The sequence below is a fragment of the Ipomoea nil genome, unplaced genomic scaffold (genome assembly GCF_001879475.1).
Source record: "Ipomoea nil cultivar Tokyo-kokei standard unplaced genomic scaffold, Asagao_1.1 scaffold2792, whole genome shotgun sequence".
NCBI lineage: Eukaryota > Viridiplantae > Streptophyta > Magnoliopsida > Solanales > Convolvulaceae > Ipomoea > Ipomoea nil.
This window is the reverse complement of record NW_017619220.1, coordinates 1045773-1073684: the sequence shown is the minus strand read 5'-3', so window position 1 is coordinate 1073684 and position 27912 is coordinate 1045773. Positions and strand designations below refer to the sequence as shown.

At 42.7% G+C, this 27912-nt stretch overlaps 1 protein-coding gene across 1 annotated transcript; it reads left to right on the top strand.

Moving 5' to 3' along the window:
• Nucleotides 1–8376: 8376 nt before the first annotated feature.
• Nucleotides 8377–12391, top strand: LOC109157722 (protein NRT1/ PTR FAMILY 5.6-like). The gene is made up of 4 exons (XM_019305562.1): nucleotides 8377–8606; nucleotides 9727–9944; nucleotides 10061–10605; nucleotides 11381–12391. The coding sequence occupies exons 1-4, from the start codon at nucleotides 8453–8455 to the stop codon at nucleotides 12258–12260; spliced, it is 1797 nt and encodes a 598-aa protein (XP_019161107.1). The 5' UTR covers nucleotides 8377–8452; the 3' UTR covers nucleotides 12261–12391.
• The last annotated feature ends 15521 nt before the right edge of the window (nucleotides 12392–27912 follow it).

The window sequence follows — 27912 nt, the reverse complement described above, 5'->3', positions numbered from 1 at the left end:
GCATTTTTAGTGTATATTCTACGCTGTATTCCTGGTGTTGAATGTAGTGTATATTTATTTCAGAATGGTGTATTCTGAATCATGTAACATGATTATAATAAATAACATTGATATGTGTTTAGTTGTGTGATCGGTGTATTTTAAAGGTATGCAGGTATTTCATACCAGAGAATCAGGTTTTTTGAAATATGTTTGGTATTGTGCATTTTATAATAGATAGTGGTGCGTTTTCACGCATATCGTGGTGCATATTTATGTATATTCAACCATGCATTCATGGGGTTAAATGTAGTGTATATTACATTCAGAATAGTGTATTCTGAATCATGTCACTTTGATTATAATAAATAACAGTGGTGTGTGTTTTACTTGTGTGATTGGTGTATTTTACAGGTAAGTAGACATTTTATAATACAGAAATATTTGTGCATTTTAGAATAGATCATGTTGCGTTTTACTATATCATATGGTGCATTGTTATAGCGCAAAAAGAACACATGTAGATGTCACATTAGATGTCTGGCATCACAAAAAATTACTACTGGTCATCACAAACCACAAAAAAAACCTGTCAAGTCAGAGATATTCACATTGTCTTTCTTCCAGATTAACGTCTTGCTCAAACCCGGAACTCTGCTGCCTGCTGAATGTTCCTCTGTTTGTGTTCATTTAAGTCTGACATGATTAGGGCAGCCATGTATCGCACTCGTAGCTTTTTCAACTGATCCTTGTTGTCCTTCTGAAGTCCACACTGCCACTGATCATATGTCTGCCCTCGGAAAATCTCTAAATGGCGCATGAGAAAGATGCCACAATCCACCTTGTTGTGTGCATATCTCCAAGGCATTTTCATTATCTTAGATTTCACCTTGTTCACTTTCTCAGCCTTGTATGAGGATTTCATGTCAGACAAGAACCTTGACAAGAATTTTTGCTGCATCAAGTAATACAAATCTGAGCATTTTTTATTGTAGTTGTGCATTAAACATATGTAATCAGTCAGGGCTTAGTGTGTTACCATATTTGCAAGCACAGTCCCATACTTGTTTTCTTTCTTCACAGTGACAGAAGAGTTGTCAATAATGTCAAATCTTTCCATTATTGGGCTAATGGAAAGCAGGTAATAGTGGTTGCATGATATAATTGGAAACAAAAACTGTTATAGAAAAAAGATATGTTTTTTACGGGGGTTAGTATGAATCCAAGGATGGTTAGTAATGCACCACAAATAGATAAACAATAGCATGCACCAAATGTATATTAATATCTTACGTATAGAATGCCGTTCCACCTAACGTCGCATGCGATGAATTTGTCTGCAAGGTACTTTGATTTGAATCTTGCAAATCTAACGTCCTCATCTTCTTGTGGGTCCACAACTGTGAACAACTGCAAATTGTAAGGGTATTTTTGTTAGAACTGTAAGCTTGTTAAAGTTGAAGCTAGGTTTATATGTTCAACTCACAGTTGTCCACAATGAAGCAATGAACTTTGTACATCCCCTTTCTGACTCACGGATGTTGATTATGGCTACCTAAACATCAATTATAGAGACTGGGATCTGTGAATCTGGCCTCATTGACAGCATATCTTTCCAGTGGATTACCCTTCCTTCATACTTGAATAGTTCTTGGGTCCTATTGAAACAAAAGAAATATGTTAGGTATAAAACACAATCAGTCACTTATCATTTAGTATAAACACACCAACAGTTAACATAGTATACACTAATATCACATAGAATAACACATCAATGTGCATAGGATATTTATGCACCAACATCATTATATAATGCACCAAATATATATAAACAGCACACCATTGTTTCTAGAATGTGTTGTGCTTATAGATCTGGATTAGGGTTTTCCAATACCCACTGCCTGATAGCTTCCTCTATTGCAGTTTAATGGTGTGTCAATGTCAAGCACGTATGTGATGGGTCTTCGTGCAATTGGGCTATGCACTCTAGCTGGGCCTTTTCCATTGTCTGCTGGTTGGGGTGGGGGGGGGGGGGGGGTGTGGACTTGATGCAGGGGCTGGCTGCCCTTGGCATTCTGGTGTGATCTGTAATATTTAAAGGTGAGAGCATCAGTTTTTATAGTGTGTTAATGTTGGATTTATTATAGTTCATTACCTCAGTATTGGTGTCATCCGCGCGAGTCTCATGCAAAGCCTGTTTATGTTGGTCAGATAGGGGTTCTTGTTGAGCTGTCTCAGTGTATTCTTGAGGTCTGTCTGCTGCTTGATCCTCATCCACACCCAACTGAACTTCAGCAGGCTCATCAGCTTCGTTAACATCCTGGTAGTCACGTGCAATATCACTCACATCTGCCTAGCCTTTGTTTGGTTCATCCTGTGACAATCCCAGGCTGAAAGAGGGTATATCATTTAGGAAATTCCTTTTGTTTACCGCACGTACAATCTCATCAACTGCTTTCAGAAACTCAGGGTCACTCCAGTAGGCGTCTTCTCTTTGGGTAAATGTCAGTTGTCCATCTTCCTGTGCTTTGAATCCTAGCATCTGTCTAGCAGACTCAAAAACTTGCTTGAATGTATGATGTTCCAAAACGGCAGCAGGTGCATTTTCAATCAGTCTGGGTATTCTCAGTAAACTTGTTGCAATTGTCCTTGTGTTGCTAGTAATCTCATCAACAAACTCCTGCGTATGCACCACAAGGATATAATATAAACACACCAATGTATATCAAAATATGCACTAAATACTCTTAAAAAGCACACCACTAGAGTACATTATATTATTCACACAAACTGATTAAGGTACCCCATTGTAAGATGCTCAACAGTCTATAGGTTTAAAAACAGTAAAAGAGATATAAGGAGTACACCATGAATATGATTCAAGTGGTCTATTTTACCTGTAACACAGTGGGAAGTGGTGCATTAGTTTCAGTAGGCAGTGGTTGGGGTGGAACATCAAATTGTATTAATGGGGGACTTCCTTCTTTGAATGGTCTGCCGTCCAATGGCAAGGCATCATCAAGACGACCATATCCAAAGCCGCCAGATTTTATCTCAGCTTGTTCTCGTTGACGGAGTAGCTTAAATGTCCAGCTCTTCATGGCAGGGAAGCTTCTTGGGACTGTCCTCCGGTAGAGCACCACACGGTCAACATAGAATATCTACATTTTACATTTTAGATTATTAATCGATCAGTGGGTAATAAATTAGATGCATCTTGCTGGTAGTATATTTACCATCAGGAAAATAATTGGTCCTCCGTATCTTCCATCAACACTGTCCAGCCATGCCTGCTTGCTGGTGATGAGCGAATTGATGAGCATTCTACACCAATTTAGATTCTTGATGTTGTTAACATTTTGGAAGTTTTCAATGTAGCTTTGGTTGACATAACCATTGACTTGGGGCTCAACCAATACACTCATAACAAGCAGTGCAAAGTGCCTTTTGAACCAAGGGTCAGTAGCTTTTAGTGTTAACATATGCTCAGACATAACGTGGGGGGTGATGTGGCCGTTATTCTTTCGAAGCATTGCTCTCCAGCCAGTCAAGAGTTTAGATACCTCCTTGGATGCCCTCTTCACAATTTCTATGCCTCCCATCGGTAGCCCCATTGTGGCAGCAACATCATGTTCTATGATGGGGAGTCGTTCACCAGTGGGCAGGTTTAATGTGTTGCTCCTAGCATCATAGTTTTGAACAAGCCAGAGCTCCAACTTCCTTGGCACATTGGTAATATTCAGGTCAAGAAGTCTCCCTAGTCCAATTTCCTCTACACTTTTGCGTTGCTGATCAGTTAGATCTGCAATTGGGTTCATTAATTGTGTGGGAAGGGGTCGTATCTTTAGGCCAGTTTCTTTGTCTTCATCATCCAGTACGTCTGCCTCATCATTTGAGCTGGACTCATCTTGATTTTGTTGCTCAGTATCCTCACTTTGCAGCTCATTCTGGATTCTATCAATGAATTCAAGGGCTTGCTGCTTCCTTATATGTTTTGCTGCTGGGGGGTCTTCTAGTTCTAATGCCTTCCTCTTGGTGTCTGCATGACATAAGTTCAATGTTGAAAAATACACCAATATCAAAATAAAACACATAACAATGTTGTTAACTCTATTCAAGTGACGTAGTTCAGAATACACCATTACTTATTGAAATATACACTACAGTGAATAACGCAAACACAATTTAAAATACACCAATATCAAAATAAAACACACAACAATATTGTTCACCCTATTCAAGTGACGTAGTTCAGAATACACCAGTTGTTATTGAAATATACACTACATTCAACAACACAAACACAATGTAAAATACACCAATATCAAAATAAAACACACAACAATGTTGTTTACCCTATTCAAGTGACGTAAGTCAGAATACACCAGTAGGTATTGAAATATACACTACAGTCAACAACACAAACACAAGGTAAAATACACCAAAATCAAATTAAACACACAACAATGTTTCTTACTCTATTCAAGTGACATAGTTCAGAATACACCAGTAGTTAATGAAATATACAATACAGTCAACAACACAAACACAAGGTAAAATACACCATTACACCAGTATTTATTGAAATATATTATACGATGCCGATGACAATGCATAGAACAAAATGATATGGACGAGTGGAAGCATGTAGGGCACTGTAAATACTCTAATACCTATTTAGTATACACTGATCATCAAAAAAAAAACACAAAAAGGTTTATTCCGAGTCTATAATACAAAATACACTAAGTTCATACCCATGCGCGCCGGTTCCTTGCCTTTTTTCACCATTGTTCGCCGTCGTTCGTGGAGTAAAGAGAATACGTTTGCCGGGAGGGGGGAGAGAAGTGGAGCGGTTCTCTTCGTGTGCTTTGGGATTATGAATCGATATGACTTGTAGAAGGAGGTCTTACACAGTGTTTGAATAGAAGGAAATGACAGTTCTACCCCTATCTGCTACGTTCTAGTTAAGTAGGCGCGCCATATTATTACTACCTTGTCCGTTGGATTGAAATGATCTGATGGTCCTTATTTGACCACACGGCCACACCTAATGTATAGGCCACATGTGATCACTCCTATATATATATATATATATATATATATATATATATATATAAGAGCGCTCATATGCGGCGGGGTCTTACGGTGCGGCGGTGCGGTCAAATTCCAGAATACACCAACAGTGTTAACAATATGCACCAACAGTGTAATAAAAACACACTCCAATGAAATGTAATAAAACATCACAAAATACACCACAGACTCAAAAAAACACACCATATAACTCACCACCCCCAATGGTGTATTTCCGAACAGTGTATGGTGTTTTTACTCACACCTAATGGTGTGTGTTTGGTGATGCAGAGCTCTGTTTACTCTGTTTTGTGTGGTGTATTTCCTAACGTTGATGGTGCATATTTGGTGAACTATTGGTGTTGCCGCACCGTAAGAAATAACCGCACCGTAAGACACTGCCGCACCTGAACCCGCCTATATATATATATATATATATATATATATATATATATATATATATATATATATATATAAGTTGGTATATATGCGGTCGTGCGGCTTTGCACCACCATGTGTTAAGAAATGCACCATGGTTTTGTGCATTTACAAACTGAGTGGTGCTAAGTAAATGTACCACAAAGCACAATTGCACCACACCCGAGCACTTAGTGTCCCACCGAAATACACATGATCACATGGTGTTGGAAATTATTCAAATGTAACCTTGTTTTTTTTTTTTTTTTTTTTTTTTTTTTTTTCATTAGTGCACCACAGACCAGCACTTTGTGGTACACCATAGTTCACTCAAAAGTGCACCATAGAGCACTTACAAATGCACCAGCGAAATATACATGTAGGAAATTACCAAAATGCCATCGCATTTTTCTCAATCTTCATTGATTTTAAACCATTGAGTCGCACGGAAGTACATCACCGAATTTGATTTTATATATATATATATATATATATATATATATATATATATATATATATATATATATATATATTACACCTTGTTGTCTAATGGCACCTGGATTAGACTCCCACATGGGAGGTTGTGAGTTCGAATCTTAGTGGAGATAATAATGTTATATTACTTTGTTTGGTTAAAATTATGAGATTACGTTGGTAATATTATATTACTCCAAAACTAATATGATAGTAATATTTAAAAGTAACCTCATAAACCAAAACCACCCTAAAACTTTCTCCGTATATTTGTAGACCGAAAGTGGCATTAACTACTCCCTTGTATTTCATTCTAAATTATTGATGAGCGAATCCCTAGACCCTAGTCAAGAATCGCAGTGAAGCAGTGCTCACAGCAACCTTCTAAGTCGAGGATCTACCATTTCTTCTCATCTGCCATCACACCCACTACCCAGAATATATCCTCTCTTAACAATCACACAGTTTTAAATTTAAAGACTAATTTCTTTTCCCAGAATATGAGTCGCTCAAGCAGCCTCCCAATTAGTCCCTATCTTTAACTCTGTCTATCAGATCCTATATTAACTCTGCGCATAAAGATCCATCCCCCATCTTGCAGTTGGAGAGTAACTTTAGATCAGGTAGTCTACCATTTGAAGCAGCCAACTGGCAATTTAAAGACTAATTTTAATTTGAGATGTAGAAAAATGGGTTACCTTTGAGAATGTTAATATAATCGACCGACAGAAACCACACTTTTCATTTTCCTGTCATGCTATGTAGAGATGATATTAGAAAGGTACCATTTAGCCCAGAAAGATTTTTAACTTTGTACAGGCTTAGCTCAATAGTTCAGTAGGCAGTATTTGAGAGAAGAGATCAAAGTTTGAATTTTGATGCGATAGTGTAGAGATTATGCTCAAAGTATGTAAATACTCTGTCAAGGAGAGATGTGAGGGCCTTGGGATTGGAGATTCAATTTTTTGGGAGAAGAAGATATTTAGCTTCTATCATTTAATGTTTCACATGCAAATTCGTGTTTCATTTGACATTATGGCTAAAACTACGTACGTCAGACACTAAAGCAAAGAGGTGGCACCTGGGCGTGGGGCTGAGTCAGTGAGTTTGCTGACATGGGTGACAGTCTGACAGATAGATGAGAATTAGTGTTCTACTTACTCTCAAATCTTACTCCCTGATGTGGCGGTCTCTCTGATAAGCTATTCTTTTCATTTGGATCCCAATACAAATATCTACATTAAAGTTTTATGTGGAGTAAAAATTGAGAGTATAAAGTGGAAGTACACATAGTATTTTCCTAAGAATTATAGGCGATTCATATGTAACAAAGAGTTAATCATTTTGGTCATCATCTCTTGAGATAACAAGGAAAATCCACAACCATTACTATAGGTGTGTTATGTGTAAACCCGTCTTGTGACTCTAACTGGTAAAAAAACCCACGAAGGTAAACTAGTTTAAGTTGCCCATAGTTAACCGTCTCAAATCAATCCTTCTAGTCATCATCTCTTAGTTCAATGAGATGATAACTCATGTTATATACATGTGTCAGACAAACTTCGGTGGGTTGGTAAGGATTTCAATCTTAACCACACAGTACCACCTGCCGGAATATGTAGTACAGTTTTTCTGTTTGTTGTTCATGTGCAAAAACTAGGAATAATGTGTTGTTTTTTGTTACTGTACATAGGGAAGCATATTTGGGAAGAAAACAAAACCGTACGTGGAGACCATGTTACTAAAGGGACACAAGAATGGTGTCTGTTGTTTGAGGCCTCTTGTCATGGCCACTTTTTGAACATTGATTTCCCAATAGTGGAATGTAATTGGATGCTATTCTCCTCATACTAAGTGTACCAAGGGCTATTTTAGTGGGAGGAATCATAATAAGCTTTTGCATTCTCTAATCTCTATCAGACCATCACTATCATTGACAATCACAATCAATTTTTCATATCGAGAGTGTTTTGGTAAATAACTGTTAGCTGTTAGCTGACTGGGATAGCGAGTTTGAGTAGTTCATAATATTAGCTGATGATTGTAGAAAGATGTTTAGTTTGATAAATTAACTGTTAGCTGATAGCTGATTACATGCAAAATGACATTCTCAAAAACCTGATAGTTAAGAAGCTTTTTGAATTTTAGCATTTTGGAGCAATAAGCTGTTACAGACAGCTAAATAATCAAACACTAACAACTAATAGTGGTCAAATATGACAAATTTGGCTGATAAGCTAACTATGCTACCAAACAGCTAATAGCGGTCAACTTTTTTTTTTTTTTTTTTTTGTTTTTTAATTCATTTCATCACATTCTTGGGTTCTCATAATCCAAGAAAATGTCAAACAGCAGTAGCCAGTAGTAGTGTGTTGGGAGCTGGGATAGTGACTTTCTTTCTCTATATAAGGAGGACAAACAACATCTGTCAATCAAGTTAAACCAACACACTATATTTACATATTACTTCAAATAACATCTTTGGGATTAATTGGAGCTCATCAAGATGGATAGGAGAGTGGAGATTGAGCAAATCAATAAAGAGGAATTTGCAGAAATGGATGAGCAGAAATGGGTGTATGATTCTTCTCTTGATCATAAAGGCCGGGTTCCTCTCCGCGCCTCCACTGGTGTCTGGAAGTCCTCCCTTTTCATCATCAGTAAGTTTCCATATTTGTTGGCATATATATGATATGATGTTACTTTCTCTTTGTTGTTTAGCACGAAATAAGGCATGAAAACATGCTTAAATCTACAGTTTTATTTTGCATGAGCTCTGATGATCTGCTGTTCACTCTAAGGAAGAAAACACATAGCTTTTGCTCTGGTTACATACATGCATGGTTCTGCATCATATAAGAGGAATTAATTGTATGAATATTAAATAGTAGTTGGTTAAATGGTAGTTTTTCCTATTTACTTTCTTTCATCTGTCGAGCAAAACCATAGTAATTTCCGTGAGAACACAAGACACTGGTAAAAAAAAGCACATCCACTATACCTATAAAAGTGTTTCCGCTACACCTGTACAGGCTAGCGGATTAGGTAGAGAGTAGCTTTTGCCATGCATCAAGCAGTACTATTGTTGATCATCAATTCCCTCCCAGCACCAGCCCTGCTCTTGCTAGGACTTGACCTGACTCTGATACCACTTGTTAGGATCAAGAGTTTATCAGGCCAAAAGCTCACTACTGAAAAATTATGAAATTTCCGACCACCTAAAAGTGATCTTAAATCAAGTTGAAACCAAAAAGTGGTCGGAAATAGCAACAAAGGTTTTTCCGGATACCAAATTAAAAGTGGTCGGAACAAGGCTTTCGACTTGATTTAAGATCACTTTCATGTGGTTGGAAATTCCATAATTTCCAGTAGTGGCTATAGCTAGTAGTGAAGCCGCAATTTTATTTTCTTATAGACCGCCATCACACTTTCGAAAGCCAGGGTGGTGCACTTGGCCTTTTACTGGCCTCTCCAAACATTCTCCTAGCCACATGTGTTAGGCCACATGTGTTGAATTTGGCCCTTACCGGCCTCCGTCCAATGATCCAAAGCTAAGGTACATAATTCCTAAGTATGTGTCCCTTTAATTTAAGAAATAGTGGTACTGAGCATGCTCAATAAAGCAGTGGTAGTGGGTAGCTTAAGTTTCTTTTTATGATTCCTTCTAACTTGACTGCTATACATACATTTCTTTAAGGGACAATTATTTTTAATTTGTGACAATTTAATGAAAGGGAAAGGTTATGAGATGGCTAATCTTAATCTTCTTCAATTCTGCAGTGATTGAATTTGCTGAGAGGTTGAGTTATTTCGGAATCGCCACAAGTTTGATTATATACCTGACCAAGATTCTGCAGGAAGACCTCAAAACAGCAGCCAAGAATGTCAACTACTGGGCTGGTGTTACCACTCTTATGCCTCTCTTTGGTGGTTTCTTAGCCGATGCTTACTTGGGTCGATTCTCCACCGTTCTTACTTCATCCGTTCTCTACTTCTTGGTAAATGCGTATTCACAGTTATTTTCAGCCTATTAGGATCAAGAGTTTATCAGTACACCATAAACTTAGTAAAGATGCAATTTTCTTTCCTTATAGACTGTCATCACATTATGCAGGGCTTGATTCTGTTGACAATGTCGAGGGTAGTCCCTAGCTTGAGACCCTGCGGGAATGAAGTGTGCGATGAACCTCGGAAGGCGCACGAAGCTATATTTTTCCTCGCGATTTACATGATATCGATCGGGACGGGAGGCCACAAGCCCTCCCTGGAGAGCTTTGGAGCTGATCAGTTTGATGATGATCACCCAGAGGAAAGAAAGCAGAAGATGTCATTTTTCAATTGGTGGAACTTTGGGCTTTGCTCTGGGATCTTAGTTGGGGTGACATTTATAGTTTACATTCAAGACCATGTTAGCTGGGCTTTAGCAGATATGATTCTCACTGCAGTTATGGCTTTTAGCATTGTGGTTTTTTGCATTGGAAGGCCATTTTATAGGTATAGGAAGGCTGCTGGGAGTCCCTTGACACCAATGTTGCAGGTCCTTGTTGCAGCCATTAGAAAGAGAAATCTCCCATGCCCTTCTACTTCTGCAGAGTTATATGAAGTTCCTAAGTCAGAATATGCCCGTGGGAGACTTCTGTGCCACACTGGAAAGCTCAAGTAATCAACAATACTCTGTCTCAGCTTAATGGTTTGTTAGTAGAGCTGTTGAAATGGACCGTGGGGTGGGGCCCGCCAAAGCCTGCCATATGACAGGACAATCTAAAAAACTCGTCAAAATACAGGCTTAAAATAAGCTGGCCCGTCAATCCCGTCCCGTCAAGCCTGCCATTTTGGCAGGGGCAAGCTAAAAAGACGGTCAAAATTCGGGTCATAAAATTTAAAGTCCGTCCCACCTTTTGGGGGCGGGCTAAACCTGTTTTGACGGTTCTATTTGTTATGATCAAACGTTTACCACTATGCCAAAAGCTATAACTAGTAGTGAAGTCGTAACTTTATATAGATCAAGACCACCATCACATTTTTGAGAGGCAGGTGCTTTATTTCTTTATTGACCGTCATCATATTTTTTAGAGGTAGGTGTTTGACTTAGCCCTGCTTCTAATACCACTTGTTAGGTGTTTGACTTGGCCCTGCTTCTAATACCACTTGTTAGGATAAGTGCTTACAATTATGCCAAAGGCTATAGCTAGTAGCCAAGGTATAACTTTATTTTCTAGCTAGTAGCCAAGGTATAACTTTATTTTCTTATAGACCACCATCGAGAGGCAGAGTGCTAGACTTAGACTTAATTCTTCACCGGCCTTCGCCCAATAATCCTTCTAGTCACCAATTGATGGACTTGGCCCTTTACCAGCCTTTGCCTAACATGGTTAGACCTAGGAGTTGCCACAATTAGAACAGAAATCTAACTTTGTTTTGGTTGATTTTTAAGGTTTCTTGACAAAGCTGCAATCAGAGAAGAGAAAGGAAGGTCAGCTGAGGAGGCAGAGAATCCATGGAGGCTTGCAACCGTGACAAAAGTGGAGGAGATGAAGCTGGTGATCAACATGATTCCCATTTGGTTAACCACTCTGCCATTTGGGATTTGTGTGTCACAAACCGCCACCTTCTTCATCAAGCAAGGCATGACACTAAACCGAAAGATTGCCAATGGCTTCGAGATCCCCCCGGCCTCAATCTTCGTGCTGGCAGCCGTTGGAATGATCGTCTCCGTCACAATCTACGACCGAATCCTCGTACCAATCCTGAGGAGGGCGACGGGCAACGAGAGGGGCATCAACATCCTCCAGAGGATCGGGATCGGGATGGTGTTTTCAGTCACAACAATGGTAGTTGCAGCCTTGGTAGAAAGGAAGAGACTAAGTGTTGTCCAAGAAAGCCCCCTAAAGACCTCAACCTCAATGAGTGTGTTTTGGCTAGCACCACAATTCCTCATCATTGGCATAGGGGATGGCTTCACACTAGTGGGGCTACAAGAGTACTTCTACGATCAAGTCCCCGACTCCATGCGAAGCTTGGGAATCGCCTTCTACCTAAGCGTTTTGGGGGCCGCGAATTTCCTTAGCAGCTTCTTGATAACCATAGTGGATCACATAACAGCGAAAACCGGGAAGAGCTGGTTCGCAAAAGACTTGAATGGCAGCCGGTTGGACTACTTTTACGCGCTCTTGGCAACCATAACCGCTGTGAACATAGGGGTGTATGCCTTCGTTGCAAAACGCTATTCGTACAAAAGTGTGCAGAGAAAGATAACTGTGGCTGTGGCTGATTGCTATGATGCAGAAGATGGTGCTACTGCAGCAAAGGTGTAGTGCTTATTAGTAGTGTGTTAAGTTTAGTAGTGTGTGTTACTAAGGGATAGGAAGCATATGATATTTGGTTTCCTGAAATGTAACTCTCCCAAGTGTTAATGAGAAATAACAAAGTTTGAGTATTGTTGCAATGACCAAACTGTTTTGTCATCTTTCAGTGCACTGTTTCTCATCCTTCACTGCAGTGATTCCAACTTCGTTTCAAATCTCATGGATCACTTAAATACTCCTTTGGAATTTATTACCAACTTAGTTTTTTTTTTATATATACTACAAGTATACAACACTAAGGGGTGTATTATATTCAATGAAGAATTTTATAAATTTTTTAAAACTTTTAAAGGTTTGGTGGTATTCAATTCAAATTTTTAAACACTATCTAAAAGTCTGTTCGTATTTGATTCAAACTTAGAGTTTTTTAAAAATATACTCGTATTCGATCCAGACTTTCATAAAGTCTTTAAAAGTTTACTGGTATTCAAAAATTTATTAATTTTTATAGACTTTATTTTAAATTTCTGTAGATTTTTTCCTCACAAATATAAATAGTTAAAATCTAAACATCCAACTTCAAACTTTTCAACTTTCTCTAAAAACAAAATTTCTCTATCTGGACCAGACAACCTTTTCATCTATTCCTGTCAAATTATACGGTACTTTTCATAACTTTCATAAATATTCATATCTACTATATATATATATATACTAATAAGAGTCCAAGAGAGTTAGGCCTATAATGGGTAGAAAAAATGGCGGTCAAATTTTTTAATCAAATGAATGGCTCAGATTAATCAGATTTTAATTTTTTCCTTAAGATTTTCTAATTTATCCTTAATGAATATGATTATCCGTTAACTTTTCCGTTAAATATTATATTTTCCGTTAACTTCTGTTAGTTCACTGTTAACTTACTCATTGATTTCAATAAGAAAGGTCTTAGGTTCGAACCCCACCCCAATCAAAGTTGGCATAATTAGTACTCTATTTTACTCTTATTAAATTAAACTAGTTTTTTTACGCACTTTGTGCGAATGAGATAATGCCCAATAATTATTTTTAAATAAGTATTCCAAAGTATATCAATGCAATATCATATAGGAGATGTTCATGCATATGTAAATAAATGTTGAATTTGTTTATTTAAATCGGTAATTTAAAGTATATAAATGCAAGATAATATATGCGAGATTGATTATAATTGTCACTAAAATAAATGTTTGCAACTTTGTAATAACGCTAGTCTAAATACTTAGTTTTAAAGCGATAGTCTAAATAAATACTACTTTTTGTTTAAATTTCTCTAATTCTTCTTTATTCTTTTTTGGGTAGCATTGTTATTGTTTTCATCTTCAGTACATGTCCTTTTTTTTTTTTTTTTTTTTTTTTGGTAGTGTTTCATGTGCAATTAGGTTACTGGTAGCAGCATAGAGGGATTCATCATGCAATGAGATTATGATGTTGGAAGTTTTAGATTTACCTTGCTGTGTATATGACTGAGATTTTAGTTTTAATATGAACTATTTAGCGTACAAACACCTATTGATATTTAGTAGTGGTAATTTTTTTCCTACATGTTTTGTATTATAACTTTGATATTTAATTATAAGATAATGTAAAAAAGAAGACAATGAACAATGTAGTGAGTATAATAAATTAATAAATTTGAAGGTAAGGAATCTTTGAATTGTAGAAAATAAAGATAATATAACTAATGAAATTATATTTCTTTTAAATTTTTTTATAATGAATATTTTTTTTTTTAAATAAAGCATTATAAACATCTAATTCTAAATTAATTAAATGGGGCATATGTATTATTTTTTGTTGTAGCTACTAATTTATTTAATTAATAAGAGTAATAAAGTGTTGTACATACTTTTTCTTCAACAATAATGAAATTAATGATTTTTTTTTTAAAATTTCCATTTCTTGTTGAGACAAATTGTTTTGTGAGTTTGTCCATAACAATTGCTACAATTGCTGTCAATAGAGGATGATAATAAATAATTCAAAATATATTGTTACAATAGATATTAATATAATAATATAGTAAAAATTAACTTACAAAATTTTTTTAGAAGTTTTCATGCATTGATAAAATTTTGATGTGTAAACTTGTTCAATTGGAGCTAGTAGGATGTTAACATTGTCAATTATTTGAAAAATGATCCTACCGTTTTAGAGTCTATGTGTAATTGTATTTATGATCAACAACTTTGTAGTTAGGCCGCGCAGGTTTGACAATGATGTAAGAACATTGTCCAATAAAAAAATAATAGTATAATATTAGTAATGTAATGTACAATTGTACCATTATAAAAAAAATACAAAAAAAAATATTAATACCATAATGGCCTAAATCATTCCAATAATGCAAAAGCATAATTGAAATATTAAGTTTTGTACATTCAAAAAAAAAAAGAAATATTAATTTTTGTTCTAAATAATCAGAAGAAGATTAATTTAAAAAAAAAAAATTAACATAAATTTGTTTTTTTTTTTAAATAAACAAATTCAAGAAAATCAAATAATTTTAAAGTAGTTCCTGATTTATAATATTTGATGCTCAACTTTGAATGCTATGTATTTAGTCGAGCTAATTATTTGACCAAAGTTTATGTTAAATTTTATATTATATATATTTTTAATACATTTTAACATATTCATAATATATGTTTAACGTTGGGTATCCCCCTCTCTCCTGAACAAAAAAAAATAATATATGTTTAACAATTATGTCAATTATAATTGGGATGAGGTTTGAACCTAAGACCTTATATAAATTAAGAGTATGTTAAAAATAATAAATAGTTAACGGAATATTCCGTTACTAAAGTTTAAACTAACGGAATTTAGGGTTATTTAAGGGAAGAAAATAATATAATAGAGGGTAAATAAGGAAAATCATTAAAAGATACTAAAATCAAAATAATATGAACCATTCATTTTAAGAAACAATTAGTACCGACATTTTTTTTGTTCCAGTTAAGGGCCTAACATTATTCGCTCTTATTAGATTTGTAGATTTGTAGAAATAATAATTTAGTAGCTATAACAAAAAATAATACATATGCATTTCTTTAATTTAGAATTATGTGTCTACAATGTTTTTATTCAAAATAAAATTATTCATTATCAATAAATTAAATAAGAAAAATAATTTCATTAGTTATATTGTCTTTATTTTTCTCAAATATCAAAATTCTTTACATTCAAATTCATCAATTGATTATATTCGCTACATTGTCCCTACAATGTCTTTATTAAAAAAAAAAATTATTCATTATCAATAAATTAATTAAGAGAAATAATTTTATTAGTTATATTGTCTTTATATTTCTCCAATGTAAAAATTCTTTACATTCAAATTCATCAATTGATTATATTCACTACATTGTCTATTATCTTTTTTGTGCACTATTTTTTAATTAAATATCAAAGTTAAAATACAAAATAATGTTATATATTTATTTACCAAGTATTTTATTAATACCATGAAAAAATTAAAAAATTATAATTAATAAAGCCAATCATATTAACTACTTGAGGGATTTGTTGACAAAGAGAGTATTCAAATCACACAACAAATTGAAGTGAGAATTACCTCGCAATGTCCTTGTTTGACAATCAGCAGTTAGCGGTTAGCGTTAGCGGATTTGACCAGCGAATTATATCAACGGTTGGTAAAAAGATATTTGAAAAAATTAACTGTTTAGATTAACATATAAAATGATCTAAGGGTATACATAATAATAATAATAATAATAATAATAATAATAATTGGTAGGGAATATCCCGACCGACATAGCTTCACCACGACCGAGGAGCCTTTTGTCTCTTTCTCCTTGTCTTTGCAGGTAACAAGTCGGGCTCCACGAGAAGAACCCGGTCGTAGACCGACCGGAGTTGCCCAAGCGACGGTGTCGACCACCGAGCGGTAGCCCTTTGGCGAAAGAGCTGACGAAGGACACGTGGCGGCTCTTTACATCGACAGGCAGGGCACCCGGGAGGATGACACGTGGTGGCTACGTGGAGGACATGCCGAACGGCTGGAATCCTGTCCCCGGCATAGCGGCTATAAATACCCACAGTAGCTACAGTGTAAGGGACTTTTGGACGATCGATAGGTTGTTGCTAGAGAATCCCGACCGCACTCAGTCGGTACTCAGAGCAGCCAAGTAGATTGTACTTAGGGCCTTTACCGTGATCAATAAAGATTTTACTTGCTTTAATTGGTCTCGTGTTATTTTATATTGCTTACGTATAATTAGCAGTATCATTTTGGCGCCGTCTGTGGGGACCCGTACGAGAAACCAACGTCTTGACGAGCACCCGATCACCATACCAACATGTATCCGTGGGCACACAACAACTTCGCCGACGACCAGGCGGATGCGGCGAGCTCCTCCGACCACTATGCTACCCAACAGCAGGGTCAGACGATGGACCTCAACCTCAACCTTTCACCACCGCATCCGTCAAATGCATACCCGGCCGCCCAGCAGCCGGTAAATTACATACAGCCGGGATACCCGACACCCGGTCTGCCATACCAGCAGCCGCCGATGATGTATCCCGCCCAGTATCCGTACCCGGTCCCACCTCCACCGTATGGGTACTGGCCAGGCCAACCAATGTGCTACACTTCCCCGGTTGGTTATCCACCATATACGCCAGCTTATACAGCTCCAGCCGCCGCCCCTCTAGTACAGCCGACCGCACAAGTAGAGCCGCAGCGTCAGTCCACTTCCCGGGCTCGACGCTCGGCTCATTCGCGGTTGGGGTCGGGGGGTGCTGATGCGATGGAGGCACCAGCTCAGGCCGTTCAAGCGGAGGACCCTGAAGAGGTTGCCCGAGCGGTAGCTTTCGATCGTCCCCGACCAGAGATGCGCCAGCGTCTGGGACCCCAAGACCCGAATCGCGGGCAAGAGGACGTACAAATGCAGGAAGCTAGCCACGAGGCTTCATCCGGGTATAGCGGGTCGAGATCTCACCGACGACGACGCGCTCGGGATACAGCCCAAGCCGCTCAAGCCGCCGAGCTCAACGAAACCCGAGGATTGCTCTACAACCTTCAGGCTGAAGTTGCGCAGCTCAGGAGTGCGTATCCTACAGCACCCCCGGCCGACCGATCGACCCTACACCAGACGCCTTTCACAGCGGCGGTAATGGCTCAGCCTTACCCGCTCGACTTAAAGGTCTCGGGAGAGAGGAGTTACGACAGTCGGACAGATCCTGAGGCTCACGTGAATGATTTTTTCAGCAATATGATGCTGAAGGGCGTTTCAGACGCCGTGATGTGCAGGGCCTTCTACTTAACCCTCACCGGTCGGGCGGCAGAATGGTTCCGAACCCTGCAGCCGGGGTCAATCGACAAATTTGAGACCCTGGCGATCAAGTTTGTACGGAAGTTCATTACTTCCAAAGTGGTGAGGAAGTCCTATATGTACCTCGAAAAGGCCAAGCAGCTCGAAGGGGAAAGCTTGACCGACTTCCTCATCAAGTGGAAGGCAGCAGTCGGGGAGGTCGAGCCCATGGATGATGCGACCGCCACTCACATGCTTCACATCTCCCTCCGGGCGGGGTATCTATACCAGGATTTTATCCTCCACCCCCCGACCACATATGAGGAGGCCCTCCGAAGGGTTACTGATTACGCCAACGCAGGTGAGGCGAATGCCGTCAAGCGCTCGCAGGAGGTCGGCTCTTCGTCTCGTAAACCGGCCAGCCGGGCAGAACATCGATCGGGAGATGACAATCCCCGACCCCGCACCAGGCATGGCGAGTTTACGGCCTTGAACCGATCCGCAGCGGAGGCCATGCAATACGCCCAGTCCTGCAATCTCATCAAACTTCCCCATCCCGATCGAGACGGCCCTGACAAGAGTAAGCATTGTGCTTACCATCGATGCGCCGGGCATGACACCGAGGAGTGTACCCACTTGCGCCAACTATTGGAAGATTTGCTCAATTTGGGAAAATTGGACAAGTGTGTGGGGAAGAGAGAGGAAAACAAGAGGAACACCGATCAGAGGGATCATAGACGTTCTCATCACCGCTCTGATCGATCTGGGCAAGACAGAAGGGATGGTCGTCATGATGACCGACGGGACCCCGACCCTTCGTCCGGTAGCCGCCCGTCCGGAAAGCCTACCATCCACGTCATTTTTGGTGGGCTGGAAGATGCTTCCCGACCGCGGACTAATTGCCCGGTCGCAATAGTGGATTCCCGGGGAACCGGGAAGAGGCAGAAGATGGAACCCATAACCTTCACCCTTGAGGACCAACCTAGCAGCAGCGACCACGGCATGGAGGCGCTCGTGGTCACGATCGACGTTAAGGGGACGGACGTCCAAAGGGTTATGGTTGACACGGGCAGCAGTGTGAACGTCCTATACTTGGACGTGTTTGAGAAGCTTGGCCTTGACAGGAAGGAGCTGACTCCGGTCGGTGTACCACTGTCGGGATTTACCGGGGCTCTTATCTACCCCGAGGGAAAAATAATGCTCCCGGTCGAGATCGGCACGCCTCCAAAGTCGATCCAAACGGAGCTGGAATTTGTTGTGGTCAACCTCCATTGCGTCCACAACATTATCTTGGGCCGACCCGCCATTATGAAGATCGGTGGGATAATTTCTATGCCCCATCTGTGCATGAAATTCCCCACCCCTAACGGGGTCGGCGTGGTCCGTGGCGATGTCCAATCCGCCCGGAAGTGTTACACCCGAGCGGTCAATAGACGTGACTCCGGTCCGTCTTCCCGGGTGAACACCATAGCCAAAGAGGAGGCTAACGAACGGAAGGAGCAGCCTGAGCCTTCCGAAGAAATTGAAGAAGTTCCCCTGTCCGAGGACCGCCCGGACAGAAAGATAAAGATCGGACGAGCCCTCACCCCCGAGATCCGAGCGGAAGTTCTGGCCGCGCTCCGGGAGTATGCAGATATCTTTGCGTGGGGGCCTGAAGACATGCCCGGGATCGATCGGTCGGTCATTTGTCACAAATTGGCCGTCGATCCCGCAGCTAAGCCGGTCGTGCAAAAGACACGACACCTCTCCTCCGATCGCCGCGAGTTTGTAAGAGAAGAAGTCAAAAAGATGGCGGCGATCGAGCACATCCGTCCGGTGGTCTATCCTGAGTGGGTAGCAAATATTGTTCTTGTTCCTAAGCCCCCAGCATGGAGGATGTGCATCGACTTTACGGACCTCAACAAAGCCTGTCCGCTCGACCCGTATCCTCTACCGAGCATTCATCAGATGGTCGACGAGACGGCTGGGGCCGAGTTAATGAGCTTCATGGATGCCTTTAAGGGATACCATCAGATCATGATGCACCATGAAGACGAGAGCAAGACAGCCTTCGTGACCCCGGATGGGCTGTATTGTTACCGAGTGATGCCGTTCGGCCTCCGAAACGCAGGAGCGACCTACCAAAGGATGGTCAACATGCTCTTTGCTGATCTGCTGGGCCGAACGATGGAAGCTTACATCGACGATATGTTGGTCAAGAGTCGGGACCGATCCGACCACACTCGGGACCTTCGGGAGTGCTTCCAGATCATGAGGAAGTACCAGTTGCGGCTGAACCCGACCAAGTGTACATTCGCGGTTCAGACCGGCAAGTTCCTCGGCTATATGATGACCAAGAGAGGAATCGAGCCTAACCCGGCCAAAGTAAAAGCGATTCTGGACATGCAGCCACCTTCCACCGTTCGGGAAGTCCAACAATTGACCGGTCGGTTGGCAGCCCTCAGCCGGTTCCTCTCCAAGCTAGCCGAGCGCGCTTTACCTTTCTTCAAGGTATTGCGGAAGGTTAATGGATTCGTCTGGGACGAAGAATGCCGAGCGGCTTTTGACGAGCTGAAGGAGTATCTCATGTCACCGATCGTGCTCTCAAAGCCCGAGCTCGGAGAAGAGCTAGACGTGTACCTCGCCGTGTCCGATCGTGCAGTAAGCGCAGTGTTGTGCCGAACCGATCCGGAAGGGGTCCAGCGACCGGTGTACTATGTAAGCCACGCGCTACATGGTCCCGAGCTCCGGTACTCCCGGCTAGAGAAGGTCGTCTATGCCTTATACATTGCTGCAAAGAAGTTGGCTCCCTACTTCCAAGGTCGAGCAATTCGCGTGTTGACCGATCAGTCGATTGGGCCAGTCCTCCGAACTGCTTCATCATCAGGTCGCCTAGTCAAATGGGCGTTAATGTTGACCCAGTACGCGATCGAATACCGACCAAGACCGGCTATTAAAGGTCAAGCTCTTGCGGATTTCTTGGTTGAGTGCACCGCCCGGGATACCCGGCCTCCTGAGATTGCGGATCCCGAGGCTGAGTGGTGGTCGCTGGCTACAGATGGGTCGAGTAGCAAAAAAGGGGCAGGAGGAGGAGTGGTGGTCACGAGCCCGGAAGGATTCAAGATCTATTTTGCTCTTATGTACCAGTTCCACCCGACCAACAACGAAGCCGAGTACGAAGCATTCGTTAATGGCTTGCAATGCGCTCGGGACTTGGGGGCTGAATACATCCGAGCCCAAACAGATTTTGCGCTCGTGGTCGGGCAAGTTCTCGGGGACTATGAAGTCAATGGTGAGCGTTTGCAATTGTACCGAGACCTTGCCATGGAAAAGCTCGCTCAGTTCCGGGGGTATACCGTCCGACACATACCCCGGTTGGATAACGCCGATGCGGATATCTTATCCAAACTGGCCCAAGACGCCCCGGAACACATGTCGAAGATAGCTCGGATCTTGGTGATCCCAAGACACAGTATTCACCGTCTACCGGTCAATCCCATCCAACCGGTAGATGACAATTGGATCACCGATCTGAAGGAGTATCTCGAGCACGATCGCCTCCCCGACGACCCGCAGCGTGCTCGGAAGGCCAAGCTAAGAGCCCCAAGGTTCCAAGTCTTGGACGGTCGTCTGTATAGGCGATCGTATGGAGGCCCCCTCATGCGTTGCTTGACCGCATTTGAGGCTGAGTTGGTCATGAAGGAGCTACACTCGGGAATTTGCTCTTCACATCAAGGAGGTCGATCCTTGGCCCGTCGTATCATGTTGATCGGGTACTATTGGCCGTCCCTCCAGCTAGACTGTGAAAAGTTAGCTCGGGAATGTGAGACGTGCCAACTGTACGCCCGGATGCCTGGCCGACCGGCAACGTTCTACCAGCCAGTCACGACCGCAATTCCTTTCGCTAGGTGGGGGGTAGATATCTTGGGCCCCTTCCCTCAGCTCTCCGGTCGGAGAAAATTCGTGATCGTCGCCATAGATTACTTCTCCAAGTGGATAGAAGCCGAGCCCTTAGCCACGATCACATCTCAGCAGTGTGCTCGCTTCCTTTGGCGCAATGTCATTTCCCGTTTTGGCGCACCCGTGCATCTCATTAGCGACAACGGTCGCCAGTTTGTGAGCCAGTACTTCCAGAATTTCTTGGCCACGATCGGGACGACTCACGTCCGGTCGTCGGTCGCTTACCCACAGGGAAATGGACAAGTGGAGAATGCTAACCGGACGATATTGGAAGGTCTGAAAAAGAAGTTACACTCGGCCGGTCGTAGTTGGGCCGATGAGTTGCCATATGTTTTATGGACTTATCGGACGACCCCGAGGGAAGCTACTTTGGAGACCCCTTTCGCCCTGGTTTACGGAGCTGAGGCCCGACTTCCGATCGAGGCCTGGATTCCGACCGATCGAGAGAGAACCTATAACGCGGAAGAGAACGAACACGCGATGGCCGTGGACCTTGATGGGGTCGAGGAAAAACGAGAGCTAGCCGCTCGGCGTATGGCCGAGTACCAGAAACGTGTCAAGAGTTCGAAAGACGTTCGGGTCAACCCTCGCTATTTTCAAGTCGGAGATTACGTTCTACGACGAAGGGAGGCCAGTCAGCCTTTAGAGGGCGGAAAGCTAGCTCAGAACTGGGAAGGGCCGTACATCATCAACGCTGTCATACGGCCGGGTACATACCGACTAGAGACAACAGCTGGTCGGCTAATCGAGGGGACTTGGAATTCCGAGCACCTCGTTCTTTTTAGGCATTAGCCTATTTTTTGTATTTTCTAGACGAAGTGGGGGCTTAACCTGCGAGTTAGTCCCGGTCGTCATTTCTATGTAAATTTATGGTTGTAAAATTAATTCAACCGCCTGCGAGCGGGAAAGTTTAATGTATGTACGATCAATGATTGCTCGACCGTTTGTATGCGGCGATCGGTTATTTTCTTCCACCCTCGTTACATGCAGATCAGTTTAACATTCATCAACCGGGCGAAATCTATCGACCGGTCAAAACGCGCTCCGCATAGGCGGACACTCAAGTCACGCCGCTGATCGGGGAAGCCAGGAGCTCTCAGCATTATCCCCCGATCCGTCCAACTTCTGTCCACTATTGCACCCACTCGTGCCTCGAGCGCACAATAGTGTGGGGGCTGGGATAAGGAAGTATTCGCAGGCCCGTCGCTCGGTTACATCCCGACCGTAGAGGCTTGCTTTCAAAAATTTTTTCGACAAAGGCCCGGGGATCGGGTATACCCGATCGGTTGGCCAGATTTGACGTCGAAATATCAAACGCACGACCAGGCCATAAGGTCGTAAGGTCGGGCGTCGAGTGGGTCGAACCAGTGCAAGATCGGGCCACAAGGCCGCGAGGTCGAGCATTAAGGATCAGCACTTACGCGATTAAAGATAAAAGTGCGAAAAGAAAGAACGAATAACACGAGTTAGAGCAAAAACAAATTTTATTAACAAACAAAGAGTTGCCCGGTACAATTCGGGACCGGGCTCCCGATCAATGGTCCTTTACAAAAAAGAAGAAGAAGAAAGGAGCCTATTCTACTTCTTCATCTCCCGAGCTCCGGCAGCCGGTTCCTTTCCGCTCGGGGTGGCCGCCGTTGATGCCCCGGCTTCAGACGCCTTGGCTTTTGGGGCGAAGGGAGAGGGACCGGGATCGGCTAGGTCCGGGGGCAATGCCGAGAGGACCAGCTGAAGGTCTTCCCCGTCTAGAGCCTGCTCCAACCGGGAACGGACTCGTTCAAGCATCTTCCGCTTCCCGGCCGTAAAGCCCCAGCGACCGAAAGAGACGATCAGCTCTTCCCCGATCTCTGTTCCCCGGGCTGCTGTGAGGAAGGCCGAGCCCAAGTCCCTGTCTTTGAAGGCTGCCCACGCCAGCTCGCTCGGATTCTCGAGCTGAGCCTTCAGCTCCTTGGCTTCTCCGATCGCCCGGCTGGCGACCTTCTCGGCAAGAACCCGCTCCTCGTCGCCCTTCTTCAGGGCCTTTTGGGTCTTCTCCAACTCGGCTTGGAGGTCCTTGATCTCCTTCAAGCGACGGGCGGCCGTCTTCTTGTGGTGATCAGCTTCCTCGGCCAGCATGGCTCGACCTTGTAGGAGCTGGGCGGCCCGGGATATCTGCAAAACAAAAGACGTTTGGGATCAGCCCGATCGAAAACACTTGAGCAAAAAAGCTGTTAGTTGAGAAAAGATTACCTCGGCCAGGTCGTGGCCGATCCGCTCAGCCACTTGGGTCGGGGTCATCTTCCCCAGATCCTCCTTGGCCGGCGCGGCGTTGCCGATCCGGGCCAGCATGGACGCAGAGTCCCTTTCTCGCCCGACCGAAGGGCTCGGGCTGCGCTGCTCACGGCGACGCTTCAGGCTGCCCACCTCGGTCGCGCCCGGGTCGGCGACCTTCTCCTTGCCCCGGGCGACCTCTACCCGGGTGATCAGGACGTCGGAGGGCTCGACGACGAAGCCCTCGCCCGTCGTCACGGTCGAGGCGCTCAGTGGTCGGGCTAAGGGGATCTCCTTCTCCCCGGCCGTCTTCGCCTTGGCCTTCTTCTTGCCGCCAAGGGAGATCTTGGCGGGCGGGGGAAGGGGGGCCTCTTCATCACCAAAGTCCGCCATAGCTGCAAAATAAAGAAGATCGTTAGTGTGGTCGAGGCATAAAAATGAGTCGGGGGGGGGGGGGGGGGGGTTTAGCTCGAGTTAAACCTTTCTTCGTTCGCCTCGCAGGTTTGGCGACCGTCACGCCCATCGGCACGGGCAGGTACTTCTCCGGCAGCTCGTATGTGGGGGGCGGGAGTTGAGCCGCCTCGAGACTTTCAGCCGTCCGGAAGATTGTGTATTCGTGCACTTCGCTCGAAATCCGGCTGACCGTGTCCCTCAGCGCTTGCGTCTCGACCGGCACCACTTGTTTCCGAAAGTGGGTGCTCCAAGCGCGATCAACCGGGAGGATCCAAGGGTCGTATTTGAGGGAGAAGATCCTATTCTTCCACCCCCTGTTGTTCCCGGGCAGTCCTTTGATCGCGCACATATCGGCCCGGGACTGCAACATCAGGAACCCGCCTCCATAATTGCCCGGGAGGACTTTGACCTGGTAGATGAAGTTGAACAGCTCCATCGTGCAGGCGGCTTCGTGCCGAGCGCATATCTGCGGGAAGCAGGCGATGATCCGGTGCGCATTAGGGCAGATCTGGGCCGGGACGACCCGGTAGTAGGCCAAGAAGGCATTCAGGAGGGGGGTGAAGGGAATGGCGATCGGGGCCATCAGGGAGTCGTAGTGCATCCCGATCCATTTGCCCCGATGCCGATCGATGACGTTCCCCAGCTGCCGGCTCGTGTCAAATTCTACCCGACCCACGAGCCTTTCGGCAATCCTAGCCGCCTCGCCCTTGGTGAGCTGGCTCATTTGCTGTTCGACGTTCTCGCTGTTCAAGAACTCGAACTCCGCGACGGCTGGCCCGGCCGTGTCCTCTTCGGTCGGCTCAGGAGCCGGACTCGGGTGGTCCCCAACCACCCGAGTGGGCGTTTCCCTAACGCCTTCGGTCGGGGATCCTTGTCTCCCCGACGTGGTTCCTTCTTCTTCTTCCTCGTCGGAGCTCCCCGATCCGCTTGAGCCGGAGCTCGACGACCCGGATGAGCTGGACGACGTGTCTTGTGCGGCGGCCCGCTCGGGAGCTGGACCCGGTCGGCTGGTAGCTTCGGGGGAGTAGGACATGATGTCCACCTCCTCGTCGCTGAGGTGCCCGACCTCCTCGTCGTAATCCGCGATCGATGCGTTTTGGCTATCCGAGTCCGACATAGTTCTACCTAAAGGTCGGTCGAGAGTTAGTATAGGGTTCGGGGAGTTAGCTCGAAGTTAGTGCTATCCTACTTCTACGCCAAGTGAAGAATAAAGAAAGAGTAAAGAACTAGGAGCTTACCGAGTGAAGAAACTTGGAAGAGGATCTGAAGTTTTGCTTTGCTTGATCGCCTTGCTAAGATGCTCTGCTCGGGATTCTTAGAGGATACCGACTGAAGCAAAAGAGTGAGGAAAGTTCAAATGAGGGCCTCAAGGGCCTATTTATAGGAGGGCATTTAGGCGGGAAATGGGCCAACTTGCCTGACACGACCCGCGCTGAATCCGAGGCGACGGATGGGATCGCCGAGGCCGGCAGAGGCCGACACGTGGCGTAGGAGGGAATGACAGCTGGCAGGTCGGCTTGGTGGCTGACGGTTGGGCTTCTTCATCCCGTCCCGTTTTTTCCCGACTGATCAAAAAGGCCCGGGCTGGGGGGCTCTTGGTAGGGAATATCCCGACCGACATAGCTTCACCACGACCGAGGAGCCTTTTGTCTCTTTCTCCTTGTCTTTGCAGGTAACAGGTCGGGCTCCACGAGAAGAACCCGGTCGTAGACCGACCGGAGTTGCCCGAGCGACGGTGTCGACCACCGAGCGGTAGCCCTTTGGCGAAAGAGCTGACGAAGGACACGTGGCGGCTCTTTACATCGACAGGCAGGGCACCCGGGAGGATGACACGTGGTGGCTACGTGGAGGACATGCCGAACGGCTGGAATCCTGTCCCCGGCATAGCGGCTATAAATACCCACAGTAGCTACAGTGTAAGGGACTTTTGGACGATCGATAGGTTGTTGCTAGAGAATCCCGACCGCACTCAGTCGGTACTCAGAGCAGCCAAGTAGATTGTACTTAGGGCCTTTACCGTGATCAATAAAGATTTTACTTGCTTTAATTGGTCTCGTGTTATTTTATATTGCTTACGTATAATTAGCAGTATCAATAATAATAATAATAATAATAATAATAATAATAATAATAATAATAATAATAATAATAATAATAATAGTCTTGGTACCCGGGTTGGATTTTCATTTGAAAGGTTGTGAGTTCGAGCCTCTGTGGAGGCGTTATTGGTTCTTTGTGTTTCAGTAGGTTGAGAAAGTATATGAATAGATACTACATTGTAATAGAGTCAGTAATATTCAAAATAATAATAATATAATTAAGCCAATCATATTAACTACTTGGGCGATTTATTGACAAAAAGAGTATTCAAATCACACAACAAATTGAAGTGTTCTTGTTTGACAATCAGCAGTTAGCTCTTCAATATTAGTATATATTTAATATTTTATGCCCTAATTTTTATTTGCTCTCCCTTATGTCCCGTATTTGATTTCAACCATACATATACAATTATTTTATTGACAATTATAATCAATCTTGACTATATTATCTTGCATTTGTAAACTTAGAATTGCTTATTTAAATACACAAATTTAACATTCAATTATCTATGCATGAACAACTCCAATATAATCTTGCCTTGATATACCTTAAAGTACTTATTTACAAAAAAAAATATTGGGCATTATCCCAATCGCGCAATGCGCGCGTAAAAAACTAGTACATATCTATAAAAGTCATAGCAAAAATATTATTGTTATGAACCATAAAAAATAAAAAAAAAATAAAAAATAAAAAAAAAATAAAAAATAAAAACCTAGATTTGCTGCTGTTTCGAGCAACAAGAGACAAAATCTTGTTGTTGTTCGCGGGAAAAAGAGATTGTTGCGAACAACAATGAGATTTTTCAGTGTTGTTTGTAGCAAAATTTTATACAATAATTTTTAATTTTATGTAATAATAGGATCATAATTAATATATGTATTTTTGTTAAGTTAATTTTTTTTTTCAATTTATCACAAAAATATTAAGGAAAATGGCGAGTTTGGTCGCAGAGTTTAGCCGTAGCGATGACTCAGTTCCTGTGTTATTATCGTATCCATTTTTAGTCCTTCAGTTATGAGAGAAGTGGTAAGTTTGGTCCCTGACGGTAGTGGTGTGTTGACAAAGTTAATTCCAGAGATAAAGAAGTAAATTCTTTAATAAAACTTAAAAATTTAACTAAAATACTTTCCCCTAAATCGACAAAAGCCCTAAGTTGCTTATGTAATCAAGGAAGAAACCTTACTCCCGTTTTTCTAAAAAAATCAAATTTCAATATTTCAATTCGATCTGTTTATTAAAAAAAAAAACTGAAATTACAATTTTTTGACAAATACAAAAATTTGCTCCATAGCATGGACAGGCTTGGTATCTATTCCTCGAAAATTATCCCAAATTGAGAAAAAAAATGAAGTACCACAACTAAGATATGACATTCTATAATTAATGACTAAATTAGTTCATCAATACGGAGAATATTGATTATTTATTTAAACATATAAAACAGAGGAACAATGTGAAAACCAAAAATTTAATTTTTATAAATTCGATTTTAAGAAATTTCAAAATAGTCATTTTCACTCTATAAAAATTTTTGCGATGAAATCGGTGTTTGAATAAATTATTTTGAACTGCTTTTAAATAAATTCAACACCGGGACT